We start from the raw sequence: 21,201 nt of genomic DNA on the forward strand, positions 1-21,201 counted from the left end.
AAACCGATGTAGCTTTCTTTTCTGTCCCCAGATGCTGTTAGTGTCCCCTGTCGTCTTCTCCTTGTCCTCTTGTCTTTCTGTTGCCTGTGCTTTATGGATTCTCTCAAACACCTTTATTTGATCCATTAGCAAAAGTGCCTGGAGAGACAGCTGTGGACTAGGAGCAGTGCTGAGCACAGGGCCTGCACCTTCAGTGTCCACCCATGGACTAAACACTGGCAATGGCCAGGCACGGTGGCGCATGCCAGCAGCGCCGGAGGCTGAGGCAAGAGGATCACAAGTTCAAAACCAGCCTCAGCAATTTAGCAAGGCCTTAAGCAACTTAGGGAGACCCTGTCACAAAATAAAAAAATAAATAAAAATGGGCTGGGGATGTGACTGAGTGGTTAAGCGCCCAGGGTTCACTTAGAGAGAGAGAAAGAAAGGAAACAAAGGACTGCTGGATCTGGTTCTCTTCTCCTAAACCTTTCCTGAGCTTCATCTTTCTAACTCTCATAATTTTAACTCCTGCTTGGAGACTCTACCTTAATATCTACATGTCCCAAACTAAGCTCATTATTTACTTGACAACTTTCCAGGCCCCTTACGCCCCCAGGTCCATGTTGTCTTTCCAGTTGCCTTCCCTGTCCAGGGAGAATTGTCACCATGTACTCAGTTGTCCTCTCCTTCCTCTCCAGTTCCTCATTAGGCTCCTAATTTATCTATTTTTCTAGTTTCTTTTCCATGCACCCTTTGCCAGAATTTGCTTTAAACTAGTCTGATCTTACCTGAAAGCTTTAGAAAAATCACCGTTGACTGCGAACTAAGTCCAGATCTTTGAGCACCATTAAAGGCAGTTCACAGCCTGGTCCTCACTGTCTTTGTCCTCATTTCCAAGCCCACCTCCCTGACTCCCACACTTCCTTAGGTGGAGTGCTCAGGAGTACTGACTGATTATCACATCTTCACTCTGCACGTGCTAGTTTAGATTCACCTATCTGCTTAGAGTGTCTTCCACTTCTTGTCCTTCTGGCCAACTTCTGACCCAAATACAACCCTCTCCCTGGGTGTGGTGGTACACACCTGCAATCTCAGCTACTCAGTAGGCTAAGGCAGGAGAATGGCAAGTTGGAGGCCAACCTGGGTGACTTGGGTAAACCCTGTCTCAAAATAAAAAACGAACAGAGCTGGAGATGTAACTCAGTGGTAAAGTGTGCCTGTGTTCAATCCTCAGTATGGCAAAAACAAACCAACATTCCATGTCTTGTTCTGGTATCTCCTACCCCTGAACAGAAATTATTGTCTGTTCATCTGCCTTTCTGTTTCTCTGACACTTTAAATGTGTTTCTGTTGTGCTACCACATTTACAATAGTTGTGTGTTTCTATTATGCTATTTATTACATAACATAATAGTTGCTTACCGCCAACTTGTCTGTCTACTCTCCTAGATTCACTGGCAGGGATCATATCTCATTTGTGTACTCTGATATCTACCACATGGCCTGGAGCATAACAAACCCTCAAAACATTTTTAACTACATTTGTCCTAAAAATACTCCCATGAGGGAGGGAAGGCAGACATTACCCCTGTTTTACAAATAAGCAAACCAGAAAACATTGCCCATTCATAAAACTAGCAAAGACATGTTATAATAATACCAGGCAAATGTGGAGTAGTCCTAAGAATAAGTCAGAGGACTGAGAAATAATGTCAGTGTTATTTCCCATGGTAACTGCTCTGTGATATTTGCAAATGCAATTGTTACATAAAGAACTATGTGCTATTGCATTATTTATGAATGTTACTATTTTAATACTAAGAAAAACTTGGATATTATATGTAAACTAGGAGATTAATTTGATATTGTTATATTTTATAACTTGACAGTTCTTGAGAACAGAAATTAACCATGTAATATAGAACAATAGTAAGTAGGTTATATATTAGGCTAATCTGAATTTTGGTCTTAGTAAGTTGAAGAAGCATAATAAGCCACACATAAAAGTGTCAGATTCCTAAACCTTATTATGTATTAGTGAATATGCCCTGCCACTTCCAATATAAATATAAGCCAAAAGATATGGTAACTCTGGTTAATGTAAGTTTGAATTTTAAAATTGTATATGATACCTTAGTTTTAATAGTTTTAAATCATTTCTCTTTAAGGAATGGTGAAAATATTAAATCCCTTTGAATGTGTTTTTGAAGAATATAACTTCTGTAGCTTTAGTACAGTCTGCATAGGACAATTTTGTGCCACCGGATGTGACACTAACCAAGAGAGGGGGTGAGGTGGGAAGGAACTGTGTGCAGGCCTGTGTGCTGCTCCCATCAAGCTGTCCTCTGGTGGCCTTACCTAGCTCAGAACTCACAGGAAAGCGGAGGCGTCACAGCGGACATGCACTCAGGTGTGTGATTGCTGTCCGTGAGCGAGTGTGGCACATCTGCCAGAGCCCTGCCAGAGGAGTCACGCAGTGTTTGAGAGTTAGAGGGGTAGTCAGATGGGTAGTTCATGCTCCTGAGGAGCTCTGTGTACAGCAGGGGTTTACCTTGTCAGATGTATTACCTTTAACAGGGTTTTCTCCTGTCTTCTTTTTAAAAATGGCCACTTTTTAGTCTTTTTCTTTCTTCAGGAATCTTTTGAATATTCACAGGATTTTCATAGTCCAAGAATCCAAAAATGAAACTTTGTTCATTTTAAGACTTCCAGTGTATGTTTGAATAGGCTCCTATTAAAATACTGAAAGAAAAATTTGCTTTTGTATCTGCCCAAATATGAAAACGTATTTTCTGTTAATTTTAAGCATATGTAAGTTACACTTTTATAAGTGTTTTATAATTATTTCATACCAGCAGTGTGAACAGTTAATAATAATTTATTCAATATCCGTTTATTTAAATCCGAACCACATTTATCTAAATCACATTAGCATTCAGTGTTTGAACATCCATGAATAATCTTTAAATACAGCTCTATAATTATATTTTAAATGTTGGGTTATGTGGAAAAATGTTATTTTAAATAATGTCCTTAACTGGATTTTTTTCTTATGTTGTCATTATTGAGTTGGAGAGTCTCATAATGTGAATATTCTGTTATCATCTTATTAGCCAAAAATTGGTGACAATCGTTTTATATAATAAGTTGGAAAGTTGTGATGTTTGGGACTTATGGCAAACCTAATTTTTGAAATGTGTTCTATAAAATTCATCTTTTCAACAAAGGACTTCACATGTATAGTTTGACTGGATGTTGTATAATTATGTCATCCTGAAAATATTTGGTCTAATAAAGCAAGAGGTGTGTGTGTGTGTGTGTGTGTGTGTGTGTGTGTGTACACTTAGGTCTCAATTATCTGCAGCAAGAAAAGGAAGAAGAAGGAGACTAGACATTAATGGATGAGTTAATGACTATTTTATGGAACATTTCTTCTTTGAAAGTTTCTCGGTTGAATAGAAGGGGAAAATTAAAAATTGCTAAAACCAGCACATGTCTCTTTTAAGAGGTGACATGATGCCTACAACATTTGAAAATTGAAGATTTTCATTCTCTATTTGTTTATTCATGTACTTTTCTTTTAAAAATTAATTTTTATAATTTATAATTATTTTACTGAAAATACAAGTTTCAATACTGTAAAAATGTGAAATTACTAGTAATGCCTAATTAAAAAAGTAAAACAGTACTGAACATTTATGTTGATGCTCCCTATTCCTAAATAATGGGGGGAATATAACCCGCCACAAAAGAAATTTCCAAACTGTTACTTGTGTCATAAGGATTATCATTATATAGGTACTGAAAAGCTCTTAAACTTGTCAGTGTCTGTTTGTCCCCAAACAACATTTAAATAACTTTTAGTAACTGAAAATGGACAATAAATACTGTAGCCATTTTAAGGAATAAAGAGAGTCTGTTAACTTGAGGCATTATATCTTACAATAAACTTAAGGTATCTCACTTTATTATATTTATCCTTAAATCTGTTTTCCATTAAGATGTTAAAATGATATGGAATTTACTTGTTTTTCTCCATATACATATATATATTTTTTTTCCAATTGGATGGTGGTAGAAAGTAATTCATCGAGTAGATCCAATGCCTCTTAGAGAGATGAACAACTCATTTTCAGTCCTCAAATTTTTGTTCAGTCATTGTACAACTGTCAAATGGGCAGATCTAGACATATGTGCTTAGACTGAAGGAGATAACAGGGCCAAGGAGAAAAGCCAGGATCTCGTGAAACCTCAAGAGATTTAGGATTCTGTTTACTATGTACTTTCATTTTTGTCCATACTTTGAGTTTCTATATTTTGTGTTCCCAGTGAAAAGAGCAGGCTCCTAATTTTACACTTAACCCTTTCTTTAACATGTATATTTATGGTGCCTATAGATAGGTTTTTTTGGGACACAGACAAGCTAATGGGAAAATGAAAACCTTCAGGCACTGAGGACCAGCAAAGGAGGCTGCCAGTGAGGGAGATGGAGCCACAACCCCCACTGGGCTAGGTGTCTAAGAAGCATCATGACATTATCCTCCTTCCTGGCTAAAGGAGAATGTCAGGGCACCTCTGTTTTCACGGTTTAAAGCCCTGGAGCTGGATCAAGGAAGATTTTTCCCTCATCTGTCATTGTTACATGGGCCAGGGGTTCCTGCCTCTTCCACATGAGTGTAGCACTGCTAGGTGCCTGAGCTTCCTTGGGAGACTGGGCTTCCTCTGGGCCAGGCCCCTCAGGATGGCAGGGCAAAGAGGACACAGTGGACAGGACAGCTCCAGCGTGTGAAGGGAGATTGGGATGCACCGGGGGCATTCTCCTGGGTATGGAAACCCCTTTGTGCCACCTGGGGTTGCCAGTCTAGGGGTTTGTGAGGCTGGTTGCGTAGGGCTTGCAGGGTGGGGCTGGCTGACTGTGACTGTCCAAGACATAGGAACAGACTCTTCCACCACAGGCTCTTGCTCAATAGTCCAGCTGCCTGGGCTGAGGCTACACTGAATCTCTGAGCACCGGTAGACATCCCTCAAATTCTTCATTTACACATACAAAAAATCACTTAGGAATGTTAATGTGTAATGTATATAATGCCAGCTACATGAAAATCCAGTGTTTTAGTCAGGTTTTTCATTGCTATTACCAAAAGACCTGACAAGAACAACATGGAAAAGGAAAAGTTTATTTGGGGCTCACAGTCTGAGTCAATAGATAGCCAACTTCATTGCTCTGGGCCCCAGATAAGGCACGGTGGAGGAAAGCAGCTCAGAAGCAGCTCAGGACTTGGTCACCAGGAAGCAGACAGAGTGCTCTGTTCATCAGGGACATATAAATCCCAGAGGCACATCCCCAGTGACCTACCTCCTCAAGGCACACCCTATACTTACCACCCAGTTAATCTATATTAGTGGTTAACCCTAATCCACTGACTAGGTTATAACTCTCATTATCTAATCACCTTACCTCTGAACATTCTTGCATTGTCTCACACGTGAGCTCTTGAGGGACACCACTTATCCAAAACTGAAGTGGAAGACTGGTAGTTAATTCTTTTGCCTTTACCTGATATTCTGTTAGACAACAGACTGGAGCCCAGACTGCTGGATTCTAATCAAAACTTATTATTATACCTCCCTGTGCCTAGATGCCTCATCTATAAATTGGAAGAAATAGTCTTTTCTATGGATAGATAAGGATTAAGAAGTTTATGAAAAATTGCTTAGAATAGTGCCTTGCACTTAATATGTGCTACAGAAGTTTGATTCCTTATTATAGTTTTAGATTCCCTATAATGCCTAGCCCATATAAATACCCTTCACTACTCAGTTTTAAAACTTATCATAAGGATGGCAAAAACTCTTTGGTAGTTGACCCTTGCTAAACCCATGTTTTTGTTTTAAAGCATTAGTTATGTGATGCATTGTATCAACAACAACAATGAGATAGGAGCACCCAGGTGATATGATGTAAGTGTTGATAATTGGTAAGTGAGAGAAATAAACAGGAACAGGAGAGGACTGAGGAGCGATAAGCAAACGGATGTATGTGTTTAATGAAAATAAGCAGCCAAAACACAAGGTTAGCGTGAATGGCCTTTGGGGAGGGCAGTAGGAAAGGACGTGTAGCAGGGGTTGACATTCTGTAATTGTCCATGTCTACTCTGAGCCTCTGTCCCTGAGGGCTCAGCTGTCCATATCTCAGTCCCCTAAAATTAACTGGGAACATTTTGAATGTCAACCATCTGCATGCCAACAGCTCCACCAACTTTTCCTTTTCCTTTTCAAGGATTTGTAGTAAATTATCTTCTAATGATAACCATCAGCCATGATTGCCATTTTCTGATAAAGTAAGCATGGGGCTGGACTGCCTGCATGGCCTTAGGAGAAACACAATACAATAACATCCAGTTCCTCTTCAGTACTGTCTGGTTTGAAATTTCACATTTTTAGATGGAGTTGAATAAGGTGACCTAGGATACCATCCAGCTCAAGAGGACGTGATTCGAAAGTTTAAGGAAAAGCAACCAAAATTATTTAAAAGTTGGAAAATGAGACTGGAAAGGTTATGCTCACCAGAATATCTTTTTAATCCTAAAAATAAAGAAGTGGAAAGGGGGCATGTTGCTGAAACAGCCCTCAAGTCTGTCAGAGACTGGTGCACCGAAAGTGCTGAGCAGCACTTAGTTCTCATCGCTACTGAGGATATAGAACAAGAGAAAGCAAGCCCAAGCTCAGCATTGGGGATTTTGATTTGATATCGGGAAAATTTCCTGACAGCACACATTGTTAAACACTCAGAAGGGTCCTTAGGGGAGGTTTTGGAAACTTCTCTAGAGTTATTTGAAAACAGAATAGATTTTCATCTGTCTGACCTGCTTAAAGGCAGCCACAGCCATACGCAGGAAGGATGGGTGACCTTTCCAGGCTCTTGGCAGCATCGTGTGGTCCTGGGAGCCTGCACACAGGCAGGCTTGCAAAGGCTTAGTGCATGGCGATAATTAAATTTCACTTGAGCCCTTTAATCGGCCATAGATGAGATTATCTATTTTTTAACGGTGTTATTATCTGCGTAAATTATTTGCTGAACCTATAATTTGTTTCCTTGAACAGATGAACCTTAAATATCCAATAATATTTTCACAAATTGGTTGCTTGGGAGAAAAGAAAGAGGTACTTTTTTTTCTTGAATGTAATTAATTCTTAACTTTTGAACTCTCTTGAAATGGCTCTCTTTTGATAAGCCTTTCCCTTGCCTAACAAACAAAGCTGTCAGACAGAGCGATGTCTTTGTCTTCTCTCTGCCATGAGCAGTTACCTCCCTGCCAGCCAGCCATGAAATCTGTGGCCTGGATTGGGATGTCAGGAAGGCATGCAAATCAGGATTGGCTGGCTGACTTGGGCTGCTGAGAATACGTAGGAAATCGCAAATTATGTAGTCAGGGCTGAGGGTGGAGGTAAGCAAGCCCTAAGCCTCTCGTGGCTTTTGGTTGTCATTTAAGTGGGACCAGCACTAGGAAAATGCTGGCAACTGTAGGTCCTAGGAATTGCCTCTCCTTTTCAGGGCTCCTTCCTTGTTCCCTGGCCACTCACTTTGCTAAGCATCTGGCCCTCTCCAGTACACAAATGGACACTTCATTCTGGCTCACCCTAAACTCAGGGCATCTGCCTTGCTTGCCCCTGATGAAAGCATGTTCGTCCTATTTGCTCTCTGTAGAGCACATTCTAGGGAAAATGCCTCTGCTGAAGGCATAGTTGTGTTTTTAGAGATTTCAGAGGACATGTGCAGCCAACTGGGGACATGTTTTCAGCTCAGCAGACCTTTCAAGTGCGCCTCAAATTGCACCTGCCTAATTTAATCTAAAGTCAGCCATGCTGCTCCCAGAGAAGGCCCTTGATCAAAATTGCCACTTCCCTCTCGACCCCTACAGACCTTGGGACTGGCAAGACTCACTCCATGTTCTTTCTTTCTTTTTTTTTTTTTTTTCAGTTTATTTTAATATTATACAAAATACATGGGTCAGTGCTTAATAAATCTTTCCCTTGTGATGATATTATGATAGCAAAATTTTACCTACTTTTGGAAACCTTTTCTTCAATTTATGTTTGAAGTAACAAAATTTTTGGTTCGTTAGGGTTTTTTCTCCTCCCCTTAAAAAAATAATAAGACCTGCAAATATATATTAAATATTCTCTTTAATCCACCTTTTAAAATGAATCTAATAGAGTCATACATTTTGGTTTTCAGTTTCAAACTTGTTGTTTGGAAGATGAGTATCAGGAAGGAACTCCAAGAAGAGATAGATGGTATGCTGAGGAATTTCAAAGAGAATATTCTAGATAGTTATGGCTTCTGTTGACACTGACCAAACCATTTTAGAAATTCTGGTCTGTTTTCTTCACACTGTACAATAGGTTAATTATATTTCTTTGCAGAGCACACTGGAAAGTACCTGTTAAAAACTGGTATGTCAGTATAAATATTGCTCATTATTAATCTTGCCTCTCAGACCCTTTCCTTTCATTAGACAAGGGGTTAGGGTGTTTAACTGTTCAGCTCTCTGTCTCCTGCTAGGAATAATTGCTTGATTTCTCTCATTGTTCATAGCACTTCCTGAATTAGATTAATTTCTTTATGTTCTGTCTCTGTCTTTTTATGACAGAAATTCCTTTGACTAAAAATACAGCAAGACATGATACCATTTGCATACAAAAGGTTGATCAAACCTCTTTTTATTTTGAAACCTGTCATTTTGAAAATGGCCTTTAGGGTTTAGCATTTGAGACCCAAACCACTGGGTCTGCCTCATCACAGAGCACTTTAAAGTTTGTTGTGATCCCTACACAGTTGTGCGTCTAATGCCAGAGTGAAGGTTAAAGTCAGTTTGGGTGGTGCCTGCACAAATCTTAGAAGTTCAGAGTCTGAACAAAGACAATGGCAGCATTTCCATTACATTGAGGACTGAAGCACCTCTCAGACTGAGATGGTAATGAACTCACCAGATGTACCAAGCCATTAACATAGCAAGCTTCCCCACTCTGCCACGAGTGGTACTTGCTTCTTAAGAGACAAGAGACCTGTCTATCAACTATAGTTAGTGCTCTCTGGATTCAAAAGACAGCCCTGTGGGGCATCCAGCAGTATCATTGTGTGTGTGTGTGTGTGTGTGTGTGTGTGTCACAGGCACACACATGCATCTGATCATCTCCCTTTGTCCAAAACAGACTTTACAGAAATTTACAAAATCAAACTCAGTATGTATCTGAACTCAACAACAGCAGATGAAAACAGTGATGATTAGCAAAATTAGTAGAAAGTATTTATTACTCGGAGTGGAGTGAACATAAATTTAGTTCTGAATTTCCGGTACAGAAGCAAAGCAAAACGCACGTTAGATTATGTAATTGCTGTTGCATGATAAAAGAAAGCAACAAAATTTATCTGAAAAGAGAAAAACTTTCCTGGTAGAAAATTGCAGGATAAATCCATTTCACTGTCTCATCTGTTAGAGACACTAGGTAACAAACAAGCAGTGCCTTCAACTGATGTAGGAGGATCCTTATGTGTGTTCTAAACACCAGTCCTTGTAGAAGGTGAAGACAGAGTGTGAAATAGTGAAGAAGACATGAAGGAGCAGGTGGGTCGCAGCATGTCAGGTTTTCTGCTTTACCACAGGGCTACCTTGGAGAGCCTCACAGGAAAGTCATAGTGACGCGCTCATTTGGTTATGACATTTGGGCTTGCTGGTTTATAGTCAACTCTCTCTGGCATTCTTAAATGAAGTGCAACTGGTTGCTAATCTGAAAGAGGCAGATCTTGTATTCTGCTTTAAATATTAGAAATTTTAGAGATCAATTCTCCAGGAAGATCAGGCAACTTTCAGAGTTGAAATTTGATGGATTTCCAAAGTGGCCAGTTTGTCTTAATAGAACTTTTCATCTGCTCACAATTTTAGATGGATGCTAGGATTCCAGAACATGCAAGAAACTATTTTGAATCAAATAGTCATAAAAGGGTCATATTCAGTGCCATGAGGGACCAGACTAGAGACCTGTGAGCCAGGCAGTCTGTTGCACAGGACTTCTCTTACGTCTTGCTGGGCTCGGAGTGAAGAGCAAATGCTTAGACTGAGTGACCATCTCCACTTAGCCCTGGCTGATGCTGCAGCAGGTGAACAGAGGCCTAGTTTTGCCTAATCATCCAGTTTTTCAGAAGAGGCTAAAAATATGGCTTTTGTGTGAGTTCTGATGAATTAGAAATGTGGGCTTAAATTTTTTTAAGAAACATTTATGCAGGCCAAACCAAACACATCTACAGTCTAGTTTCAGCTCAAGGCCTTCCCAATCAACTCTCTTAATCAAAAACTAGATTCAGATTGGCCCAGTAGAATTTCAGATACTTTGCAGAACTGACTATTGATTTTAAAAAACAAAAATGAGCTCATTACACCGGGCCAGTAAGTGGGAATGGCCAGTTTTTCCCATTTAATTGGTTGGGGTCCTCCTCCCACTCCACCCAGAATAACTTTCATTCTAGGGTACTTGAAGTGACGCTGGTTTTCTGATTCAGTAGGCATACCGTTACTTAATTTTAGCTTATCTGTGGGTCAGCACCATGGATAGGTACCATACATGTTTAATAAAATGTCATGGTCTGAAATCTGTTTCTAAGCAACCTTTTATGCTGGATGATGCTGATTTGGGGATAAATGATTCAGGCACTATGGGGGGGGGTGAAAGGATCTTTAAACAGTATACTCAAGTAATTTAGTTATGTGATTTTTTTTCCCATTTGTCCATTTCTAAGCAAGCAGGAGAAACAAAAATGTCAATAGTATTTATCGAATGCTTATTATGCACAATGCATTGTGCAGAATGCTATTTATATATTATCTTTTTTAATTTTCACAAAGCTCTTTGAGGTGGATATAATCATTATCATTGCCATTCTCCCCACATCGTAGACTGGGTACTCTGAAGCTAGGTACCTTTAGCAAGTGTGGTCCTAAGTTCCTCAGTTAATAGTTGTGTAATGGAACCCAGATTCAAACCCAGAGAGTGTGACTCACATCAGTGCCCTCTGCCTGCCCAAGCCCAAGTCTGGAGTACAAGCATGACATTTTTTTCTCTGAGTGTTGAAAAACATGTTATTTCAGATTCCACAGTGTCTTGAAAATCAAGTGACAGGAAAGAACAGGTTGCAAAGGGCATTAAGGAATGCACCCTTGCCTCTCTCCTCAATTTCTCATTTCAATCTTCAGATATGAATTATGAATAATTCTTACTGAAATTTACAGTATATGTGGACTGACTCATAGCAAATCTGATGCTTCCAGTAATACTCGGGTTTCACAATTCTTCATCAGAAATTACAGATGGATACAAACCCTGTGATCCTGTCTAGTTTAAGAGCACACATTTCCCTTTCCTTTCTAGACAAAGGGAGGGAAAGCAGCCGACAGCTTGAAAGCCAGACTGGGTATTGGTTAATGTAGTAGAGGTATGGTTTTTAACAGTTGAATGTAGGGAATTTAATTCAATATTGTGCCAATTTTCTTGGTGTACAACGTTTTCTGTAATTATTAATATCAGACTTGAGTGTATTATTTTTTATTAGTAAAAACCTTTTAGCAAAGACCTAGTCTAAAATACAATCTCCTTTTTATTATTCATGGTTAAATCAATGATAGCTATTGGCAAAGGTTCAAAACTATCCATGTTAACTTGTTTTTAATAGTGCTTGATTTATATGTACGCCCAAATCTCCAACACATGCGTGTATCTGTATTTACTAATTGCAGCTATATGCATTTAAACATGGTATTATTGGTGGAAAATCAAGCATAAAACATGAAAAATGTGTGATTACTAAGGAGTTGAAATTATAGTCTCTCCTTCCAGCACAGGGATATCATGATGCAGCTTTGATTGTTTTTTCATTTCAGAGAAGCAAGTTTCCTGGTTAATTTTGGTGATCAGTTTCCCTTTCTAATTAATTACAAAATTCTTCCTTCTAATGGACACAAATTAATTAAAACATTGGTTTGCTTATTAGTATGTGCTTTTTCTTTGGGCTCTTACTGTCCCTCCCAACTAGAAGTCATGTCTACTCCTCAGAACAAGATTGAAGTCCTTGGATATATAACCAGAGAATGTCGGTCACTTCCTATTTTTTTAACTCAATTTTATAAACAAAGAACATCATAGCATCTAATATCTGAAACATCGCTTGTTCAAAATTGATTGCATTTGCATGTGTCCTTGGAATGTATCTTGCATGTGTTCTGTGGAATGTATTCCATTAATGATCTATGAACTTTATTTTAGACAATCCATGGACACAAGGGACCAATCACTGCAGTGGCCTTTGCTCCTGATGGGCGATATCTTGCCACCTACTCCAACACTGACAGTCACATTTCTTTCTGGCAGGTAAGAGTATATGTTATGGGGTCTTGAAGCATAAGCTGCACGATGTGCCTTGGTGGGAACACCTTCCTAAGGAGCCCACCTGTGAGCCCTGCTCCCTGTCCCTCCTCCCTTCCTCCAGCAAATGGCAACTGTTTATTGATTGCTGATTACATGTCAGACACTTGTGCACAGGGCACTGAGGACACAGTTAGCAATCTGGAAAGAGGGGCATCTGCTGTCACAGAGCTTTCAGCATGGAGACCCGGGAATAAGCAGGCACTCGCAGTGCGGGGGAGAGTCTGAGCATGAGGTGGGGGAAGGCTTTCCAGAGGAAGCCGCATCCATGCTGAGTTGCGCAGGATGCTGAGGAAGGGGCGGGGTGGGAGAGCTCAGGCGCAGTCGCCAGGAAGCAAGGACATGGCATGTCACAGGGCAGGCCCAGCCTGAAAGGAGCTGTCTGAGGCTTGGAACTCACACAAAAGTGTTCTAACCAGGTCGTTGGGTCTGTGACTCTGATGGGGCACAGGACACAAGACAAAAAGGGGTTTTCTGAGTATTCACTTTATGCCCCCTTTATATGTTCTCACTTTTGTTTGGATAATAAATTCCTCACATTTAATGCTCTTCATTCCCTCACTCTTCAAAAAATTATTAAAAACCTGTATATCTCTGGCAGTTCATGAGAATGCCCATATTTAGTTCTGATTTGAGTGAATACTGATTTTGTGATTAGTATTCACTAATTTAAGTGAACACTAATTTTTACACTAGAATGTGTTTCATCCTCTGTGCTTAAGTCTCATCCATCTGCTTTTTAATGATCTTTCTCTTTTAGTGCTGATAGTTTAAAAAAAATTAAATACCACGAAGGCCCCCCAAAGAGTTAAGATTTTGCCAGTGTAATGCAAGTTATATTTTATAAGATTCTGTGTACTGCTTTGAAAGCTAAAAAATAAAATAAAAGTTTAAACAAGGAAGGCTTCAGCACAATTTGATGCTGGTTTTAAAAAATCAATAGCTAATAAAATGTAAAACGGATACAATAAATTGCTTAATTAACAACATGCTATTAAAGCGTGACAACTTCCAAATCTGTCACAGACTTCTACTTTTTATCTAATTTAGTTTTCCAGTTTATTTTCTCATTATCCTTTCTTCCAGAATATATCTCCAGCATCTTAATTAGCTCATATTAAACTCCTTTCGTCAGAGATCTCACCCAGGCAGCATTCTCCCCAGTGGGTAACCTCAGGACTGGCATTTTGCTAAAATGCCACTGTGAGTCCTCTTGGTGTCATAAACTGAACCTGTGCCAGAAACTGGACTCTTGGAACAGTCGTTCTTTTACTGATGTTCTTATCTACTCGTGTGCACAGTGGTCTCTGTGCCAATGTTTTCCTTTATTTCCTGTTCCCTTGGAGTCTTGTAGGAGAGCTGGTATTCATTCAGCCTTGCCTGGGCGTCCAAGTGCAGGGTGCTGGCCTGCCCTCTAAGATACAGAGGTCAGCAAGTCACAGGCCCTGCTTCCAGGAGCTTCTGTTCTGTCTGGGCTTTCTTCTTTGAAATAAACAGACTAAACCTTTCCCTTTCAGTCCAATTTTTTTTCTGCTAAGGAAATATAATCTGTGATTTAAAGGATTACCTCCAAAATTAGCCAGATTTGACACTTATTACAGTATTTTCCTGAAATTTCCATGTGGTAATTTTTCTTCTTCCCCTTCTGTAGATCTTTAAGATTTGATTTAAATGTGTTTGTTCATCTTTTCCTTGAGAACTCTTTCCATCACAGTCTCTGTCCAGCACGTTGGTGGGATTGTGGTTAGCCTCCTCTCTCAACCTAGAGGTCAAGATCATTCACAAGTTATCTGTTTGAGAGCCCTCTGCCTCTCCAGTCTCTCTCTGTAGTACCCACTGTTGTCCCTGGACTTTATCAAGTCCAGTTAAGCCCAGGTGCCTGTACCTGTGGGTCTGTGCACAGGAGGTGCAGCGCATTTCGTCAGTCCACAAGCTCTGTCTGGTGTCACCTGCACATGGCAGAGTGCCAGAGCAACCAGAGCAACACACACATCCTTCTTGCCTCTAAAATCAATGTCCGAATTTAAGATGTAGCCCATTCCTCGGATGCTTAAATTATACCCAGTTCAGTCTTAAAAATTAAATGGAAGGTACAGGAACAGATGATTTCAGCTTTATCAAGAAAATATAATGAAACCTCCCCCAGAAGTGCAGTGGTTTTTTGTTTGAATTAAGACGAACCCAGAAAGCAGAAAGCAGTGTTGGATCTACTGCTGCTCTCCACAGATGAGCTTGACTGATTTATCTAGATACATGTTATTTATTTCTAATGATGTATGTGAATACTTTTATATTATTCCAGTAAGTGTACTGTAATACATTTTGAAAACTTAATGAAGTCTTATTAATACAGAGCCTGACTAAAGCTATCAACTATTAAAATCTTTGCTGAGAAGTGAGTGTTAATGAGAAATATTGGTTGGATAATTACTCAAGTGAGACTTAGTAAAAGGTTTGTGTACAGCATTACTTTATATAAAGGAAAGCATTAAAACATTTCCTGTTTTGATGAATTGTATCTGTCTGTGTTTCTGTGTTCTGAAAATAATCTCCACAGAACTGGTTTTCTACAGCATGTTTCTGAAGGGAGGGGAAGGCCAAAGTGCCATGTTACTTTACATACTCAGCTATTGAATAATGTAATTCAGCAGTCTTTCAAACCCTTTGATTCTCTCATATCATTTTCCTACAATTTGAATCCTTCATTTCTGTGTATTTGTTGATATTTAAGCAAGGGAAAATTGGTGATGAAATTTTTTTTTTTGGTAGAGGGGATTGAACCCAGGGTGCTTAACCACTGAGCCACATCCTCAGCCCTTTTTTATTTTTATTTAGAGACAGGGTCTCGCTGAGCTTCTAAGTGCCTCGCTAAGTTGCTGAGGCTGCCTTTGAACTCTTGAGCCTCCTGCCTCAGCTTCCAGAGTCACTGTGATTACAGACGTGTGCCACTGCACCCGGCTATGAAATATATTTGTAATTCTCTTACCTCAATTTACCACCACCATCCAGCAAATAAATATCCTCTTTTGGAAATGCTATAAAAAATTTGATTGACATTGGCTTCATTTATTCTTATTTACTCCATCATACAGTAGGATAATCCTGTTCAGCCATTTTAAAAGAATGAAATAAATCTAGAGTCATTAATATGCAAAGATTGACCTCAACATTTTATTGAATGAAAGAGCAGATTGCAAAACTACCTTTTAACATGAGTCTGTCGTGAGCATGATGTCCTCATCCCTTCAGTGGGTCAGTCCTGGACCTTATAGAACCCTGTTCTGAGGCAGAAAGACTGTTTAACACTAGGGACAACATTTATCAAAGTAGGAATGACTCATGCTATAAGATATAATAATGGCGTTTTCTTGAAATCTTTCCATCTAGAGAGCTCTCATATGATATTTAATTCCTCTCCCCATGTACCCTCAACCTGTTTCTTGTATGTGGTTGGATTTCAAGGAAAGAATTTAAAGTAGGGAAGCATCTGAGCATGTTACATACCTTTGCATTTTGAACCACCAGCAGAAATCAAGCTTCATACATATTTTCATAGAAAATCCATGATAAATGAAAAATACTTTGTAGTTACTTATCAACTGAGAAATTAGATTTTTTTTGAAAGCACAGTTTGCCTGTTGATGCCAGTTAATTTTAACCAGCAATTTTCTGGATCATTTGGATCTGTTCTGTAAGAGGACTAAATTATATACTATTACTTTTTATAGCCATGAGACCTATCAAATCAAGCTCACTATTATTATTTACATAAGGCTTTGATTTTTCACTTTTTTGGGAGAGATTTTGGAAACAGGAGAGAAGGAAATGAGGAAAGAGGCTTTTGGAAGGATGACAGTGAGGTGCCTCCTGAATGTGAACTGAACTTCCACAGAAAGAGTTAACGATAACCATACATTTGGTTTTAAAATGTGACCTCGTACACTAGTGATTTTTTTTCACCTCTGTGTTGTGTTCGGCACTATTATTAATGCAGGAAAATCAGTAACATTAGTCATCTTAAAAGGGTTATTACTCAAGATGATTTAAATTGTGAAAATGTCAGTGGAGCCTGCACGCACTCTGCTAGAGATGCCATGATTTACGCCCTCTGACACCATCCTGCTGCTGAGAAAGGCTGGAAAAAGGAATGGCTTGTATTTTGCTCTGATCCAAATGCAGAGCATGATATCAGCAATAACACATCTTAAATGTCCTAGGATTCGCTAGGGTTTCATTATCAACCATTTGTATAAGCTGGACCATGATCTACACACTTCCCCCAAATCCCTAGCATCCTTCCCATGTAGATGGAGTCTTTACCAGCAAGAAGAGGCGGAAATGAAAACTAGTGCAAAGAAAAAAATGTTATTTCCGAGGCTTCTTTCCTGATTTTCAGGATGCTTTCCATGTGATTTATGATAGCACAAATGATGCATTTGCAAACAGTTTAAGAAATATTTAGAATCTAAAGAAACTTTCAGACTCAGTTGCTCCAAAAACAGTTCACTTAGATAACTGCCATTCAAGAGTTAGAATTTTGACCTGAATGTGTAGTTGTTCATGATTTATAATTTCCATGTTATTTTTCATTAATGTGAATGGAAGAAGAAAACTATAGTTTAAACCAAATCTAGAAAAACTGCTTTTTGCAGAAATCACCAATTGATAAAAAGGAAATGTCCATCAATTGTGGAGGGTAAACTCTCCACTATTAGCAAAACAATGAGATGAAGTTGATTGTTTCTTCTTTCAAATTATGTAAGTAAAGACTTTCCAGAGCCTGTTTTCGAAAAACAGGTGAAGAATGAAGGTGTTGGCGAAGGGATGGGGTTAGGTTTCATGTTCAAATTCAGTAATCTGTGACTCATCTACAACTTCGATTGTCTTCATTTTTTGAACTAATTATAGACCCTGAAACCTGTCTCTATTGACTCATCCTTCAGGAGATGCAGCTAACATGTATTGTCAAAGAATACAAAGGTCTTCAGTTTAAAATATCCACGACTTCCAAATATTATCTTATTGAAGCATTTTATTAACACCTGTAATTTAGCTTCCTTCCTGAAGATCGATGGACTCTACTGCTGAACAAGTTCTACCCACAAAGTAAAATTTCTCTAGACTTAACATGTTTACAGTACCAGCATCAGAACAGTTTCAAATCCACCAGAAGAAGAGCTTAGAGGTTAAGAATATGAGTTCTTAGATGAATGTGAATAGCCATTAGGGAGTAGAAAGTGGCCAGAAGAGATGAACCAGTCTCTTTGGGAGGGAAAGGGAGAGGGTTCTTTAACTGACACTTGTGCTCTTCTGTCCCTGTCCCTCCAGATGAATACGTCACTATTGGGAAGCATCGGCATGCTGAACTCGGCCCCTCAACTGCGCTGCATTAAAACCTACCAGGTGCCCCCCGTGCAGCCGGCGTCTCCCGGCTCCCACAATGCCCTCAGACTGGCCCGGCTCATCTGGACTTCTAACCGCAATGTCATCCTCATGGCGCACGACGGGAAGGAGCACCGCTTCATGGTCTAGCGCTATCTGCTGCCCTAACTGCATTTTGGTTCTCTCAGTTCTCTAGGCCGATGTTGCTCTGTCCTTATGGCGATCATTCCTTGGTGCCAGCCCACCCCAGTGACATCCAGGGGCGTGGCCGGGTCTGTGTCACTTGTGCATGCTTCTTGGGGGCAGACTCCTGCACGGGCCTCCTATTGATTCAGAGGCATGCACACACCACTCAACAGGATGTGGCCATTCTGTCACTAGGTGGTTTTTCCCTGCCAGAGATGGGAGGGGAAAGCCAGCAGTTCCTGGGAACGCTCTTGTTGCTCAGTGCAACAGAAGCCTGAAAATCAATAACCACTGTGATTGCACTCCCAGCCCGATCAGCCTTCCCAGCCATCGAAGCCAGCCCCGAGTTCTGCTTAAATCTGGCCATTCTGATGCTGGCGTTGAGGTGATGTGGCAGTCCTCATTATTGAAATTATTCCCTTTGGATTTCCTAAAATATACTGTTGTTTACCAAAAAGATTCTGTGTTTACATGTTTTTTTCCACTGGTAATTGCTAGGGAATTACTCAATTAATTTCCTAGGAATTAGCCACCACCTTCTTCAGTGACACCTAGTTGATTTGAGATGAATGAAAAAATATTTAAATTTTTTTCCTGGTGTAGAAATACATTTTCCAGACACCTAGCTTTCTATAGTGCTTATTTCCTGCTGAAATAATGGTGAATGTAGTAGTTTAAAATAAAAAATCATCACTATTTATAATCTAGCTAATATAATATCCAGTCACTGTAACTAATCTTTTGAAGGAACTCTTGTGATAATGAAGCAAGTTTGGAATCATAGCATAAACCTAAAATGAAGACTCTACTCCATCCTGCTCTATATTTTTTGTTCAGGAAAGAGATTGCTTCTTCCTTCCAGAAACATCACAACCGCCATGTGTATGACATGTCAGTTATCATGCAAGAATTACAAGTCAGCATTCCAACTACTGATCAGTGAATGGAAAACTAAGGAGGGATTTCTTTTAGACAAGTATACTTGAAAATTAATATCAAAGGCACAAATGTTTAGGAATGGGGTTTCTGGGTTGGTTTGAAAAGACATTGCAGCAACTATGTTCTTGAGACTCTGAAGGAAGCTTTATGCTGGTCTGACTTACTGTAATGAAAAAGCCCATCAGTTAATATTTTATATGAATTGCTCCTAACAACTTTTATTGATATATTGTTTGGGGCAGTGGTTGGTTGGTTGGTTGGTTGGTTGGTTGACTGGCTGTCTGGTTGTTGATTGGTTTGTTAGTTAGGCAAAATGGTTTATTAAAGGAAAAATACAAAACAGTTTATTAAATTCAGAGAAAATATGCAAAGTTTACAGAGGAACCGGAATAATAATGGAAGCACTTAATCTAAAAGGCATAGGTTGTTTCTGTAATTTACAGAAACATAGGATCAAGGTCCAGAGACAAATATATCTGTTATTTTACTAAAACAGATTTTTAAAGAACATAGTAAAAAATTAAACCCACTAGAACATACCTTTCATATTGATATGAAATGCGATCTCCATTGATGGCAAATATGTACTATTCCTTGGTTTTAGATGTGGGGTGTTCTTTCAAAAGTGAATATATGCTACATGCATGTACATCATATTCATAATGATTATATTTGTAGTTTCCAAGAAAGAAACCATGAACTACACAGTGTAGACTTTGTGTGGTGAACGTGCCGTTGTGTTTGTGGTAGAGAAATGTGGGGAAAACTAAAAGGCACACTGTGTTTTTCCAGTGGGTTTCTGAGTCTGCTCTGTACTCAGCACATGTTTTTTATGAACTTAAATGCAAATTAATTTATTCTACACTACAAAACTATTTGGAATGATGAGATAAGCGTAAACCTTAGGGGGAAAAATTGTTTTAACAACGTTCTATGCATCAGAAAAAAGGTGTGTGACTAGTAGGCAGGCCACCACCCTGCACAGATGGTACCCACCATGGAGACTGAGGACAAAACTGGGAGAACCCAGGGACCAAAACCCCTGGTCCAGGGGACAGCTAGCCTCTCCACATCCCACGCACCCAGACCCTGGCTGTGATCAGCCAGTAGAACGTGAGGACTGTGAAACCCCGTGGGGGTTATGTTGCCGATCAGATGACATCTCTAACTGCTGAACTGATATTTACATTCTTGTTAACATAATGCTCGCCTTCGCTATTTGACACCCACAGTCCCAAACTTCATCCCAGCTTGTTTCTCAGCTCCGAGGTAAACTTCGTATTGTCACCCAGTGTACACTGTTAGTGTTTTATTGATTTTGTTAGCGCTGCTTTTGGACCTGTCCTTGTAAATGTAGAGACATATGTGGCTCCATTGGTAATTTACAAGCAAAAGATGACATGACGTGACATCTGTATGAAAATGTCGTACTGACTGAACTTACTATGTACAGCAAGTGAATTAAAATGTCTGCCTTCCAAGACATTTCTGGATGATTCCACCTATTAGATTCTGTATGTGCTGAATGTTCCTGTGTACATAATGTGTGTTAAATAAAACTGAATTGTACTGAAGATTGTTTTACTGATATTGTTGCTTTTTCCGATGTTTACCCTTCTTAAACATTCTCAGTTGAAATCCACGTGCTTTCCTCACTGTTGCATTTCTGATGACTTATTTCACTGGAGAGCTGGCTTCCGCAAAGACAGACTTGTTTCTCAGGAAGACAGAACAGTGGAGAAGGAAGCCTCCCCGACACTGCCCCAGGGGAAGGCAGCCAGAGAGAGAAACTCAACAGTGCCCTCTGTGGCTTGGGCAAGGAAATTGCATGCATGCTGCTTTATCTCCAACCCAAGTGACTCCCAGATTGTTAATTGTACCAAATTGTATCTTGTCAGACCTGACAGCATAGGTTGGCTGTCTCATGGGACCTGGCTGACAATCTTTAAGTTTATTTCATTTAATTCTCAGTTTGAAGATGAGTTGAATCCCTAAGGTAAAAAGTATATAATTGGCTTTCAGAAAAAACAAAAATCACAAAATAGGTCCTCATTGCTCACAGAGCATGACGTATAAGTAGAAAATGGACTTTTTTTTAATGCTTTCAGATAAGAATACAGAACAATTGGAATTCAGTCAACCATCATGTAAGGTATATTCTTTTGTAGGAATTAGAGAAACATTAAAGAGTTGACTGTAGCATCTTGGGCCCAGTCAAATGCTCAGTGATGGCCCTAG

General features: G+C 39.5%; 1 protein-coding gene across 1 annotated transcript in view; it reads left to right on the forward strand.

Moving 5' to 3' along the window:
* Wdr7 (WD repeat domain 7) overlaps positions 1 to 20,536 on the forward strand; it is a 322,806-nt gene extending 302,270 nt beyond the window's left edge. The window contains 2 exon segments of the mRNA XM_047526338.1: positions 12,298 to 12,402; positions 17,785 to 20,536. Of these exon segments, the coding sequence (XP_047382294.1) occupies positions 12,298 to 12,402; positions 17,785 to 17,988 (309 nt within the window). The 3' untranslated portion in view covers positions 17,989 to 20,536.
* The last annotated feature ends 665 nt before the right edge of the window (positions 20,537 to 21,201 follow it).

The sequence above is a fragment of the Sciurus carolinensis genome, chromosome 15, assembly GCF_902686445.1.
Source record: "Sciurus carolinensis chromosome 15, mSciCar1.2, whole genome shotgun sequence".
Lineage (NCBI taxonomy): Eukaryota > Metazoa > Chordata > Mammalia > Rodentia > Sciuridae > Sciurus > Sciurus carolinensis.